This window comes from Festucalex cinctus, chromosome 3 (assembly GCF_051991245.1).
Source record: "Festucalex cinctus isolate MCC-2025b chromosome 3, RoL_Fcin_1.0, whole genome shotgun sequence".
NCBI lineage: Eukaryota > Metazoa > Chordata > Actinopteri > Syngnathiformes > Syngnathidae > Festucalex > Festucalex cinctus.
In genome coordinates this window covers 32926523-32941558 of record NC_135413.1, presented here as the reverse complement: position 1 = coordinate 32941558, position 15036 = coordinate 32926523, and the positions used below count along the sequence as shown (strand labels likewise).

The 15036-nt window shown below is 35.9% G+C and overlaps 1 protein-coding gene across 1 annotated transcript in view; it reads left to right on the top strand.

The window, feature by feature from the left end:
• LOC144016545 (calcium-dependent secretion activator 2-like) overlaps window positions 1-15036 on the top strand; it is an 81747-nt gene that overhangs the window by 58059 nt on the left and 8652 nt on the right. Inside the window, exons 21-27 of the mRNA XM_077517796.1 lie at window positions 3324-3479; window positions 3553-3700; window positions 5610-5624; window positions 7933-8007; window positions 9320-9403; window positions 9515-9547; window positions 14103-14210. Coding sequence (XP_077373922.1) covers window positions 3324-3479; window positions 3553-3700; window positions 5610-5624; window positions 7933-8007; window positions 9320-9403; window positions 9515-9547; window positions 14103-14210 — 619 coding nt within the window. The remainder of the gene's footprint in view (window positions 1-3323; window positions 3480-3552; window positions 3701-5609; window positions 5625-7932; window positions 8008-9319; window positions 9404-9514; window positions 9548-14102; window positions 14211-15036) is intronic.

Sequence of the window (15036 nt, the reverse complement as noted above, 5' to 3'; positions counted from 1 at the left end):
CTGTTATAAAAATAATATTTAAAAAACTGGAGGAAAAAATAATCAGAAAAACAGGAGACAAAAAATATATTTTTTGGAATATTTTTCCTGTTTTTTGTAATAATTTTTTTTCTCCTGTTTTTCCGATGAATTTTTCCTTCTGTTTTTCTGAATAATTTTTTATGACAGAAAAAAAAAATTCAGTACAACAAGAAAAAAAATCATAAAAACAGAAAGGAAAAAAAATTCTCAAAAAAACAAAGCTCCCCAAAAAGGTTATTCATTTATTAATTTTTTTTTAATATTTATTTTCTCCTGTTTCTGAGATATATTTTTTTAATGACAAAAAACATTTGGTAAAACAGGGAAAAAAATATTCAGAAAAATAAAAAAAATATACTCAAAAGAAAAACAAAGCTCCCTCCCAAAAAAATAGTCAGAAAAACAGAAGTTTTTTTTTTCCAAGTATATGCAATACGCTTCTGTATTCTTTAACCAACCAAAAATAAAAAAAAAATTAAACGACGACCTGATTATTCGATTGGAATTTTCGATGGACTATCTGGGGAAAAAAAAACCCAAAAATGTTTGTTAGCTGCATCCCGATGTTTGTCTGTTGTTGTTTTGTTCTTGATTTTTTGCAAGTGCGTCCATTCGTTCATCGTTTTCATTTGGTGCTTCGCCCCTCAAAAGTTTTTGTCATCGTTTCTCGCTCAGTCTTGTCATGTTGTTCAAGAATGTGATGGACTTTTTTTTTTCTTTTTTCTTTTTTCTTTTTTTCCGCAAGTGAATGAAGAGCAGAAGAAGTATTTGAGGTCATCGCGTACAAAAGTAAAGTTTGGCGCTTGAAAGACGTTTCGAAGGACGTTTTGGAGTTTGAAGGGATGAAAAGTAGAAGCCATAAAAAGCCGCCAACGTTTTTTTTTGTTTTTTTTGGTATGCGGCAAGCAAGGCCGACGGGAAAGCAAACGATTGTGCTTTTCACAATGACTAATGGCCCTTAGCTGCTATTTTCTCTTTCAGATTTATTTCAACGCTTTTTTTTTTTTTTTTTTTTTTTTTTTTTTTTTTTTTTTTACTCTGCAAAACCGACCATAAAAAAAAATCTGAAAGAGTCAACATGTCATGATGTCAATGTTGGATCTTTTTTTTTTTTTTTTTTTTTTTTTAACAATGGCACGCCTTGCAGTCGACTATTTGAAAGTAGTAAAGTCGTCGGTCGTCCTTTTGAATTGGTGTGAAAGGTTGTGAAGGTGCGTTCAAAAAATAAAACCAAATAAAAAAAATGAATACAAATAAACAAAAAAAATACATAAATTCAAAGAAAATAATAAATAAATAAAATAAATCCCATCCCCTCGCCAGAGTCGTGAAGTTCAGAAGGTCAGGGGAACCAGAGGAAAGATTAATTTAAAAATTTCATTTAATCTAATTTAAAAATAAACAAAAAATAAACAAAATGAAATACATAATTACAAATCAAATATATATAAATAAAATATAAAAAAGGTCAGGGGAACCAGAGGAAAGATCAATTTAAAAATAATTTAAAAATTTCATTTAATCTAATTTAAAAATAAACAAAAAATAAACAAAAAGAAATACATAATTACAAATCAAATAAGTTCAGAAGGTCAGGGGAACCAGAGGAAAGATCAATTTAAAAATAATTTAAAAAATTAATTTAATCTAATTTAAAAATAAATAACAAATAAACAAAAAGAAACACATAAATACAAATATAATATAAATAAATCAAATATATGGGAACCAGAGGAAAGATCAAAGGAAAGAAAGATGAAGCAAAGTGAAATCCAGCACCAACCAGACACCGTTGCCTGCCACCCGCATGGGAACAAAACCAGAATCTTTCACCAACTGCCAGAGACTTCGAAAATTCCAACAGATTAGGGAGACCAGAGGAAAAACTCAAGAGAGGAAGGAAGGAAGAATAGATGAAGCATGAACCTGACCATGTCCTGACCCACCCACCCCGCGTGTAGACCCTGTCCAGGACCAGGACCACAACCTGCCAGTTTCTGGTCAGTCCAAATTGTGCTGATCTTCTTTCTCGGATCGTGTTGAAGTTCTGATGGCCGTTTGGCGTTTGAGCACCAAAGTGAAAGTTTGTGTCGCTAATTGAAGACAGAAGGAAGCCACAAACACTTTTTTTTTTTTTCTTTTCCCTCCCCCTTTCCCGAGGGACTTGCAACAAGAACTCGGGGGACGGAACTCGGCGCGGTTACCGTGGTTACCGCACGGCTAAGCTGCTAACTTCCCGCTCGCTTCAACAACACGTCCGTTGGCGGACATGTTGCTTGGGGGGGGGCAGTTGGGGGCGATTTTGCCAGGAAAAAAAAAAAATAGTCAGACCACACTGAGCGTTTCTTGAAAGCTGCAAAAAAAAAAAAAAGAAAAAAAAAGAAAACAAGCTGGCACTTCATTAGTGAGCACAGACGGGTGAGTGAGATGGGCCCGCCCCCCCTCGGGGGCAAATTGGGGGTGGGGGAGGGGCTTGAGAGTGGAGCCCCACTAATTAGACATGAGGGGGCTCTAAGCACTTGTTGGGGTGCTCGTCTTTTAAAGGCCAAGTGAGAAGAGCGAGGGCCGTTTATTTGATTTGAATGCCCCCCCCCCCCCCCCCCCCTCACTCAACCCCGTATATATATCATTTTTATGTATGACTTATTTTTGTAATTTTTGTTTATTTTTTATTATTCATTTATATTTATTTTATTATTTTATTTTCATATATTATATTTATTATTACAGCTTTCTTTTTTCCCAGTGCAAATTTTGTTGTCAGGCCATTAAAGGGTTTTAACGCCGCAATTTTATTTGATTTTTTTTAATGAGCGCCCCCTACTTGTAAAAAGCTTGTACTGGGGCAATTCCAGACGCAACAAGGCAGGCACATCCACGTCAAAATGTATTCGTAAGAAATGTTGCTTTAAGTGCCCTCTTCAGGTCACAAGCTGCATCAAAGCCTTCTGTAGGTTCTAGCATTCCAAAAAAAAAAAAAAAACATATAAATACGTCTTTGGGTTTGAATGAGTTAATGAGTAGATAACTCTTAATATGAAAACGAAAAATGCACTGAGCTGTCACAATGGCTTACAAATGCAATTGTGCCATCTAGTGGCAGAAAAATGACCTCAACACAAATCATTATCACACTCGTTTTTTACAGTACACTCCTTTTTTTTGTATTTTTATTTTAACTCAAATGTATGAATTATTATATTACTCTAGCGATGACTAAAAGATGCAGCCATCAACGTAAAACTTGAAAAATCTTGAGACATTGAAAGCGTTGTTGACTTTTTTGCCTTTTTTTTTTTTAGGAAGGGCTCGGCCACGTCGGAGGATCTTTTCTGGAAGCTGAACGCGCTCCAGATGTTCGTGTCGGACCTGAAGTGGCCCGAGGCCGAGTTCGCCAAACATCTGGAGCAGAGGCTGAAGCTGATGGCCAGCGACATGATGGAGGCGTGCGTCAGGAGGTCGGCACGCCGCGCGCGAATCGGCGCCGTCGATTTGGCGAAAGCTGACCTTTGCCGTTCGGCTCCCTGGCAGGACCAAAAGCGCCTTTGACGGCCAAATGGCGAAAGGCAACAAGTCGACGGAGTTGCGCGTGCCGCCGTGCGTCTGCGCCATGTTGAACGTCCTGATGGACGCCAAGAGGCAGTGCGCCAAACTCTGCGTGCTGGACACCGGCCAGGAGGTACGACCGCGCCCGTCCGGATCGGAACCCGTCGGCTCGATTGGTCGGGCCAAGGGCGCCGCTACGTTCGATTAGCAACACAGCTAAAGCGACAGCTGCAATTTAGGATCGGATTTTTGGGCAATTTTATTCGTCGATTCAGCTTATTTTTGGATTAATCATTCAGCGATTCATCTTAGATTTTAATTTTTGGTTAACTATTTTAACAATAATCGATTTGTCTTATTTTTTATTTTTTGGTTCATTTTAATCATCGATTAATCTGATTTTTTATTTTTGGTTAATTGTTTCATTAGTCTTATTTTTTATTTTTTGGTTAACTTTAATAATTCATTTTATTTTTTTTATTTTTTGCATAATTATTTTAATAGTCGAATCTTATTATTTATTTATTTTTTTGCTTAATTATTTTAATAGTCGATTAATCTTATTTTTAATTTTTTGGGTTAATTATTTTAATAATTGATTAATATTTTTTGGTTAATTATTTTAATTATCGATACATCTTATTTTTTATATATTGGTTAATTATTTTAAAAATCAATTCAGCTTATTTTTTGTATTTGTCGGTTAATGACTTTAATAATCAATTCATCATGGTTTTTTTGTTTAATTACCTTAATCGATTAATCATATTTTTTTTTATTTAAATAATCTTTTATTGTTAATTATTTTATTCATCGATTCATCTTATTTTTTATTTTTTGGTCAATTGACTTTTTTGAAAAAAAAAAATAAAGCTGAAAATTGAAAGTGCAAAAAATGCTCAAACAAATCAATTGAGATTCAATTACTTGTGTGATCTGTAAAGAAAAAAAAAAAAGAAAAAAACCCAAGAGTGAAACTGTCAAGAGTTGCTTGAAATTCTTGCAAGCTGCTGAAGACGCGCAAGCGAAAACGTCGTCAGCGTTTGTTGGCAGGCGGCCAAATCATCAAATCATCAAATCACCAAATCATCAAATCATCAAATCATCAAATCATCAGGGACGGCAAATGTGGTTTGCTCCAAAGCTTTTGCGGGTCCTCGTTTGGGGTCAAACGTTGGCATCCGCCCGCCTTTCATGCGCGCGTTTGATTGGCTGCCGGGCGGCCTTGACGACGACGACGACGACGACGACGACGATCCCGAGCGCAACAACGACGACGACGAATTCCCCTCAGCCTGTCGCACACATAAAAACAAACTTTACAAATGGATTATGCACGCATACATATACAGTAGATATGCACATCTGTATGCATTTCATCATCATAATACGTTTAACAAACGAATTTTTTAAATGTATTTATTTTTATTGAACACATTCACTCGCAGCCATTTTCAATGCATTCAGCTGTTTTACTTAATTTTGGCTGATTTTGCAAAGTCCACACAATATTGTGTTCTATTGCTATAAAAACAAAAATAAAAAAAAATGCTGCCACCTGCAGGCCGTTTTTTGTAATAGCTACAATTGCTTTAAGCCACCTCTTCATGTCAGAAGCTGCATTAAAGCCTTCTGTATGCTCTTGCATTTAAAAAAAACAAAACAAAAAAACTGTAAATCCGTTTTTGGGAGTGAATGACAAAGTATATTAAAAAAAAAAAAAAACATGTTTACATGTTTTCGGGTTAATGAGTTAATAAAATGAATGAATTAACTTTAAAAATCTCAAAGTGGGTTAACAAACTACAGTGAATAAAGTAGTTAAAAACTATCAAATCTAGCAAAAAAAAAAAACAAATAGGCAATTTTCAAAACGAAAGATCTTGAGGCCTTAAAAAAAAAATGAAATTGTATGCTATGTATCTTAGGAATGTTAATAATATGACTTGAAATATGAATGTGATAACTTATCTAATTGTCTCCTCCTTTTGTTTTGTCCTGGTTCGTCCGTCCATCCGTCCATATCGTTTTCGGACTCTCAGACAGACAGACAATGGGTAAGTTTACACTTCCTGGTTTTTTTTTTCCTGCCAAACATACAAATACTTTTTTTTTACTTTTTTTTTTTTTAACATGAATCCCGATGGAATGTACACAAATGAACACTTTTAATCAGTTTTTATCTTTTTCATGAAAATACAAAATTTATATTTTGTTTAAAAAAAAAAAATAATTCAGGACAATGCAAAATCAGCTGTTTTCCTTTTAGGAAAGTGCAATATTGACATTTTTTTTAAATCTTTTGAAAGTAAGGTAAAAAATTCCGACATCTGGATTTTGTTTTCTTTTGAGGGACATGCAACGTATATTATTTTTTCATTTTTTCATCACAATTTTTTTTTTGAAGAAAGCGCAACATAAAATAGTTTTTTTCTTTTTATGAAAGTGCAGCAAAAACAATCGTCTGAATGAACATGTTTTAGATTTCATATTTTCAGTGACGTTCAACACAATTATCTGCTTTTTTTTTTTATTATTATTATTAAAAATGCAACATCAGCAAACATGTTGACAAATTGAAGGTAAACAAAAAAGCCAAATCGTTGTCCTTGCCAGAGGCTGAGCCGCACTGTGTTTGTTGAGCGAGCGAGTCGCATGTGGCTCCAAGTTGTTTGTTTCCTTCGCTAATGTCTGCCGTGGCCTCACATACCGATCGGCCATCTTGCCAGGGGCCCCGTGGACCAGGACGTTTTGTAATTGGGCTAAAAAAACAACAACTTGGGAGCGAGCGCGGGTGACCTCGTCAGACCGGCAATTTGTCAGCGATCCTCACGCTTTTGTTGATTGACATTTTTTCATTTGGGTTCTCTTTATGGGGCCGTCTGAAAGGCCATTGTGGCGCCATTCAGCGGGGATTGGGGGGGCTTCGCACCCGACACCCCGTCGGGGAAAAGGTGGCATGAATATGTTTTTTTTTTTTTTTTTTTTTGGAGCAGACGTGAAATGGCGGATTAATTGAATCTGCGGCCGAGGCGGCGCACAAAACAAAACAAAAAAGCAAAGCCGAAGTTAGCCTTGGCATTCCGCCGTGTCATTCACACGGCCGCAAGCTGCACTTCATTAGCTGCTTAACGCGCCTTTAACACGTCTCGCCACATTCGCTCGTTTGCGCCTTTTCATGGCGCGAAAAAGGAAATCAAATGTCCACTTTTCATCACCTTGCACAAATTCCCAAATGAGGCACGCCGATTTATTTATTTTACTTTTTTTGCTTTGTTTATTTTGCGTATTATTCATTTTTGTGCTGTTTTATTTTGCATTTTAGTTGGGGTTTTGTTTTTTGCTTTTTTTGCATTTGCTTTTGCCTTGTTTATTGTGCATTTTGTTTTTTACTTTGTTTTATTTTGCGCATTATTCATTTTTGTGCTGTTTTATTTTGTTTTATTAGGTTTTTTTTTTTACTTTTTTATTTTGCTTATTATTCATTTTTTTCTTATTTTGCATTTAATTCGTTTTTTTTTTGCTTTGTTTTATTTTGCGTGTTTGTTTTTTGCCTTGTTTTATTTTGCATAATCATTTTTTTTGTTTAGTTTTAGTTTGCTTTTTATTCGTTTTATTGCTTTGCTTTATTTTGTATTTTTTTTTTCTTTTTTTGCGTTTTTTTTTGCTTTGTTTTATTTTGCATTTCATTTGGGTTTTTGGTTGGTTTTTTTTTGCTTTTTTTTTTTATTTATTTATTTTTCTTTGTTTTATTTTGCATTTTATTATGTTTTTTTTGTTTGTTTGTTTGTTCTGTTGTTGTTTTTTTTGCCTTTTTTTTATTAAGTCTAAAAATAGATTATCTTCCGGGTTCATTTCAGACGTGATCGATCGTGCAAATGATCACCGATGTTTTGCATATAATGCAAAACATCGTCCAATCTCGATCCAGTTGTTCAGATTGGTGTAAATTTTAATATTAATTAACCAAGATGACAATAAAGGACATTTTTGCTCTTATTAGTTAGTTTTATAAACGTAAGATGTCGTTTGAGTTAGGTTTTTTTTTTTTTTTTTTTTTTTTTTTTTTTGAAAGCATATTGGTTTATATTTTATTTTGTTCACAAAAAATGATTTTTCAATTTGCGTTGTAGTTGTTTTGTGAATATAAGTTGGTTGCTTGTTGGTTTGCACCTGCATTAAACTCGCCGATGTGAAAACGAGATCGAGTTCGGTCAGCCCAGCTAAGCCGACATGTCAACGTGGCGGCCATATTGGTAGGGGCAACGTTCCCCCCCCCCCCCAAAAAAAAAAAAAAAAAAAAAAAAAGAGTCGTGCCTTGCTGATGAATCCACCAAACGCATTTGCTTTTTCTTTTCCCTGCAGCAACACTACCACTCCAAAATCGACGTGCTGATCGACGACACGTTCAAAGACATGATTTCTGCACTCGTTTCCAAGGTAACAAGCGCGGCTCTCTCGATGGAAACGATTGGATTTGTTGTCGTTTGTTTTTATTGGCAAACTTTCCTCAAAAGTGCAGCGAGCTTTCGTTTACGTTTCTGTTTTGTAAAAAGGGCAAACGTTGCCAATTCCGATGCCGACGATTCATGAGCCAGATCGGCCAGACCGATTCCGGTACCGATCACGTGGTACAATCAAGTGTGGGACTTTAACTTTTGACTTTGAGATGCTTGTTTTTCAAGTTTTGTTCACAATTATTATAATCATGCAAAGACATATTTTACGATGAGTTGAGTTGATCGGCAATGATTGACAAGTGCCCATCTCGTGCTTGGCATGGAAATTGGCCAAACCCAATTTGTGGCCGATTGGTCACAGCACAAAATCCAACTGTTTACCTTTCAACATAGTTATATTATACAGCATTCCGCAAAATTATTCCAATATAATGAACCTAAAAATGAAAATTGTATTTGTGTGTCGAAAGTATCAGGTTATTTCCATCCATGTTTTATTGTCAATTGAAAACAAGATAAACTAAATCCTAACATGATGTAATATTATATAGCATTCCGCAAAATTATACCGATAGAATTTCATAAAAAATGAACCAAAATATGAATATTGTATTTGTGTGTCAAAAGTGTCAAATTATTTCCATCCATATTTTATTATAAATTGAAAACAAGATAAAAAAAAAAAATAAAAAAAACTTAATCTTAACATTATGTAATTAGCATTCCGCAAAATGATTCCGATAGAATTTCATTAAAAATGAACCAAAAAATGAAAATTGTATTTGTGTCGAAAGTGTAAAATTATTTCCATCCATATTTTATTATAAATTGAAAACAAGATAAAAATAAATCCTAACATGATGTAATATTATATCGCATTCCGCAAAATTATACCAATATAATTTCATTAAAAATGTACCTAAAAATGAATTATTTTATTTGTGTGACAAAAGTGTCAAATTATTTCCATCCATATTTTATTATAAATTGAAGACAAGATTTAAAAAAAAACTAAATCCTAACATGATGTAATATTATATAGCATTCCGCAAAATTATTTCAATATAATTTCATTAAAAATTAACCTAAAAATGAATGTTTGTATTTCCATCCATATTTGATTGTAAATTGAAAACAAGATAAGCGAATAACTAGATTGAATATATTTTCACTATTTTACATTGAACATGTTTTTAATTGGTTTCTTCAAATGTGTTTCCAAACGTGCACGTTTGACTTGAACGTGTTTAAACGAGCTGCGATTCAGAATGTTCAAATTGCGTGTGGTGCAGTTGTGCGCGGTGTTGGACGCGGTTCTGTCCAAGCTGTCCAGATACGACGAGGGAACGTTGTTGTCGTCCATCCTCTCCTTCACGGTCAGCACACGCCCGCTTCCATTTTCATTTCCATTTTCACTTTCACTTTCACTTTCTCGTCATAATTACCATCCGCTCACTCAGTTTTCTTTTTTTTTGACTCACGTGAAGGTGAAAGCGGCTGCCAAGTACGTCGAAGTTCCCGTAAGTTATTTTTTTTTAATTCATCATCCTTCTTGCCATGTAATTGTAATGAATGTTTTGTTTTTTGCTATTTTTAAGAGCTGCACATAAGTCTAAAAATGCAAGAATGTTTGTTTTATAGAAAAAGTGAACACATTTGTGAGTTAGCTTGAGCTTGTTGGCGAGTTAGCCAAGTGAGTCCCGATCAGGTGCCGACGCACACGAGTTATCAATATCGCCTCATTTGTCAATTTTCTACTTGACTCATTGAGACATTTTCAGCAGGGAAAAAAAAAAATCATATTTTGTCCAGAATGAATTTGATCAACTCATTATTTTTCATGTACCTTCATTAAAAAGTCATTTTTTGACATCACCTGGTAACGGCCAATCGCGGCGCACCTGTTTTCTGGGTTTGGTCTGTAAACTGAGCCATGATTGGTCCTTACCAGGTGATGTCATCATCAGTCGACAGCAAGTCGAAATTTTGCTTTTTAAAGGTATAAAAATAATGACATTATTAAATTCATTCTGGACAAAATATTCACTTTTCACTGCTGAAAATTGTTCAATGAGTCAAGTGCCCCTTTAATTAAAAAAAATATTTTTTTTAGTGTTTTCAAAATGAAAGTGTTAACTTGTTAATCACAAAATGATCGCATTAATCACATATTAATATTATTGTGTATGACTTTCTGAATATTTGTTCATGTCAAACTATTGAGGATTTTATTTTATTTATTAAAAACATTTCATTTATGTAAAAAATGTTGATTTAAAAAAAATGAAGCAATTAATTGTGATTAATCAAAATTTTTATGTGAGTAATCTGATTAATAAATGTAATTGTTTGACAGCTCTAAAATTGTTTTTTTTTTTTTTTTTTACTTATTCTGACTGACTTCATTTCTGTCAGCAACTTTTTTTATTCCTTTTGCATGCAGCATAACAGCTCAATGCCGCTTCACCATGTTTGCTTTGAACCGTGTTGTTCTGCAATCAGCGTTTCATTTTTTTTTTTTCTAATTGTTTTGATGTTGTATTGTTTTGCACCTAAAAAGTGCAACCGTCATCTTGACGCTCTTTTGCACGACATCTGCTCGAATGGGTTTTGTTGAGCAGCGGCCACGCCCACCCACCTGAGAAAGGTCCGATTAACCAGCTGACATGATCTGAAGGTGTTGCCGTCCTTAATCCCCCCGTCCTCCGTCCTCCATTTTGTTCTCGGGTTCCCGCGCAGACTTCCCGTGCAAATTATAATGTAACGTGCACCTTCCACCTTCGCCTTTTGTGTGCCGGCAACCCGATGCGGCTCAGCTTCCACGCGGGGGACGCCGTCAAATGCTCGCAGGTGCGAGCGTATTTAACAACAACAAAAAAAAACGCATTTCCCACCGCCTTAAAAAGACGCTTTTCCCGCCTCCTGGAAACGACACGAAACGTTTGCAACTAAAACGAAGAATACGTCCGCACGGACGACACGAAATTGGAGCCAAAAAAAAATCGCAAGGTCGCTTGTTGAGTGTGAAAAAGTTTTTCCGGCTGCTCGGGAAATCCAGGGAGAAAGATCGGCAATAGTCGAAGCCGGCGCTTCTCAAATGGGGGCACGCCAAAGGCACTCCAGGGGGCACAATATATTTAATCATAAAAATATTATTATAATAATAATAGTATATTTTTAAAAGTATAGGTACATATTTCTAAATGTTAAAAGTATATGTAAATATTTCTAAAAAAAAGAAAAAAAAAATTACGCATGTGTGTGTATATATATAAAATAAGTTCATAAAATGAATGTTATATTCAGTAGGCAATGGAGTATTTTAGTGTCCTAAAAAGCCAGCATTTCCCCCCATACTGGAATGGTTCGACCCAACTTGTCATATGCCTCCTAAAATCGCCTGTCAATCATTTTATTTAAAATTCACTTAATTATTTATTTTTTGAAGAACAGAGCTTTACTATGATCCCAAAAGATGACAACTTATGTTATTAATCTGTATGTGCACAAATCTTTTTTTTTTGTTAGTTGTATCATTTTATTTCCAAAGAAACCACAAAAATCCAAATCGAGTTCCAAATGTCTTCCACACCTCTTCGGCGACAACTCTTGATTCCGTGTCACTTTTCAGCCTCCGATTCACAACTCAAGTCGGATCCGACCGCCGATTGCTGCGCAAACCCGACAAAGAAGCGTAAAAAAAAAAAGCTCAAAACAAAGCGCGTCTCTTCTTTGCTTGTTACGTCGGCAGCGAATCTCGTGTTGCTTTTTGAAAGATGCGCCGTCAACATGGCCGCTTTGAAAACAGCTGCCGGTCAACGACTTCCGTACAGATTGTCAATATTTTTTTGCACCAACGTCTGCCATACACAAACGTGCGCTGGAACTGCGCCCTCATCTCGTCTCGTCTCGTCTCGTCTGGTCTCGTCTCGTCTCGGAACCTGTCACGCGTCTTTGTCACCTCGTCAGCGTGAGAAAAAGAAAAACAGATTGTCACTCAGCCTCGAGGGGGTTTTAGGACCTGGATGAGGATTTAACGTCTCGGGTGACACGCACACACATTTGATAGCATGTTATCATCCTGCGCCGGCCTCGACTTTTTTGTGCGCCGATTTTAAAAAGTGTGTCAAAGTGTGCACATACCGAACAGAGTGTCGTGTTTCTTCTTGTCTTAGCGATATCGAGTCGACATTTTCGGCGACATTTTGCTCAACAAACTTCTCACGGATGCTCGTTGCCTTCATACTCGCACTAAGGAAGTCCATATTTGGACACGGGCGGGGTCTAAAAAGGACATTGCTGGACATGTTCTCAGCCACTGGAAGTATGATGTCAGGAAGTCCATATTTGGGCATAGGGGGCGTGGTCCAAACAGGACATGTTGGGCATGTTCTCAGCCAGCGGAAGTATGACGTCATAGGAAGACTATTTAGGTAGAAGGGCGGGGCCGGAAGTGAGGGGCGGGACTTAGACCGGAAGTGGAGGGGCGGGACAGGAACTGACGTCACACCTGTCTCACCAAGTGTCCTTTATCCTCCACACCTGAGAAATGGCTTCCATGTCTGAAGCAACCATAACTTCATCGTCTGTTCCAGTTTGGATTTTGCTCTTAGCCAGGCGACTTTTTTTGACAATATTGTTGTTTGTACGGAAGCGAGAGTTCTTCTTTGTCGCTCACCGATGAGCGACGACACCTTTGATGACAGGAAAGAAAAGTTGCCAACCTTCTTTTGTGTTTGTTGACCTCCGAGCTCGTCAAACATTTGCTTCTTCTTGCTGGCTTGGCCCCTCCCACATGGACGCCAGTCCGGCAGATGCCCCTGCGGTCATGTGACCCCACTTTAACCTCTCTTTGTTTTTTCCCTTCTGGTCCGTCTGAATTACAAACGGCCGGCCGAGCGCTCGCGACGTGTCACTTCCTGTTAAGCGAGAAATCCTCCGAGCTGCCTTTTGACTCGGCCGCCGCGTGAAGCGTTTGCGTGTTTGTCTCGCGTCGGCGTCCTCGTTTAGGAGCTGACGTGACGCGCCGATAAGCCGCCGATACGAGCGCCTCCAGGGCCACTCGGACCGTGAAAGATGTCAAAGCGATTACAAGACGCGTCGGACTTGTAATCTCCCCTGACGACGAGAGTGCGAATGAGGCGATCGCGCGCGCGTGTGCGTGTCAGCATGCAGCGCACACACAAAAAAAAGCATCAGGTCTTCGGTCTGGTCCTGATGATGTTCTTTAAGGCTGTACAATATATTGGAAAAATATCAATATATGCATATCCCAAAGACGGAACAAGTTTGATATGAAATGTTATACTTTGATCTTAATTTGACGAGTCTCTCTTTTTATTTGGTTCGTTCCGTGAGCGTTCCAACTCTTAATGAATAAACGCAAATGCAAAACATAGTTGGAACGCAGCCTACGGAACGAAAATGTGCGCCGCCATCCAATAGTTAAACATTATCGAGAGGTCATTACTAGGAAATCGGCCGGCCGATAAATTTCCTTCATTTTGGAAGATGGCTGATCGGCCCATCCCTGAAAAATAAACCGATCGTTTCCACCAATATCATCTCCCTCCTCAGCAGTCTTAAAAAAAAAAAAAAAAAAAAAAAAAGCCTCTTCTGCTGAGATGACGAAAATGATTTGTATTTTTATTTGCGAGAACCACTTGATGCGCAGTTAAAACGACCCGTTTGTATTATTTGGCCGATATTGTTCATTGTTTTCCAATGAAACAAGACTGGAACACTGAAAATATAAGACGCTTGACATGAAAAAAAAAAATCGGTATCAGCAAAAATCGGGATCGGCTGGAAAATTGTGATCGGTGCACCCCTAGTAATTACAATTAATTAGAATACATTGAGTTTGATTATTTTGCCGCATGAAGAATTATTATTTTTTTATTCTTGTTTTATCTGTTGTTTTATTGTTTTATCCCCATTTTTTTTTCACCTTTTGCTCAAGAGATGTTGCCTCTTGTCAGGCCACTTTAAAAAAAAAAAAAAAAAAAATCAATAGAAATGATGTCATTAAATTGCATCAAGAATCGGTTTTGTGCATGTCTGAAATCGGCCCAGAAATCGGGCGCGGACCTGGCCGACACGTACGTCACCTTCGTGCGGCAGAACCAGGACGTCCTCCGCGAGCGCATCCACGACGAACTCGACATCCATCAAGTCTTTGAGGTGAGGCGCCGCCTCCTCGTCTTCCTTCTCCTTTTTCTTTGTTTGGTTTTTTTTTGTCCTCCTCCTCCTCATTTCCTCTTCACTTTACGCTCGTTTGTCCTCCTCCTCAACTCGGTTTGCCGTTTTGTTCACTTTGCGACCTGCACGACTTCTTTTCCTTCCGACTTGAGTTTATTTGCATGCAAAATAAGATAAATAAATAAAATACAATAAAATTAAATAAATAATAAAAATAATAAATATGGAAATATAATAAAATAAGCTACTATGCATAATATAAAAACATAAAATAAATAAATAATAAAAATTAAAAAATAAAATAGTTAATTTTCATGCACAATAAGATCAATAAAGTACATAAATAAAATAAAAATATTATATATATATATATATATAAGTAATGTAAAATTCTAATAAAATAATAATATAAAACTAATAAATAAATAATAAAAAAATAAATACAATTAAAAAAATAAGTTAATTTTCATGCACAAAAAGATAAATAAAAAATACATAAATAAAATAAAAAAACAATTTTAAATATAAAGTAATAAGTTATTATAATATAAAAATACATAATAAAAATTCAAATGAAAAAGTAAAGTTATATTTTCATGTACAATATGATAAGTAAAAAATGAATAAAATTAAAATAGAATAAAATGATAATAAATACATAAATAAAATAAAAATAAAAAATAAAAGAAATGTGTGAATATAAAATATGAAGTAAGAAGTTATAATATAAAAATACATAAAAATTCTCATGGAAAAAAATAAAATAAAGTAAAATTTCTATACACAATATGCTAAATACAACATTAAA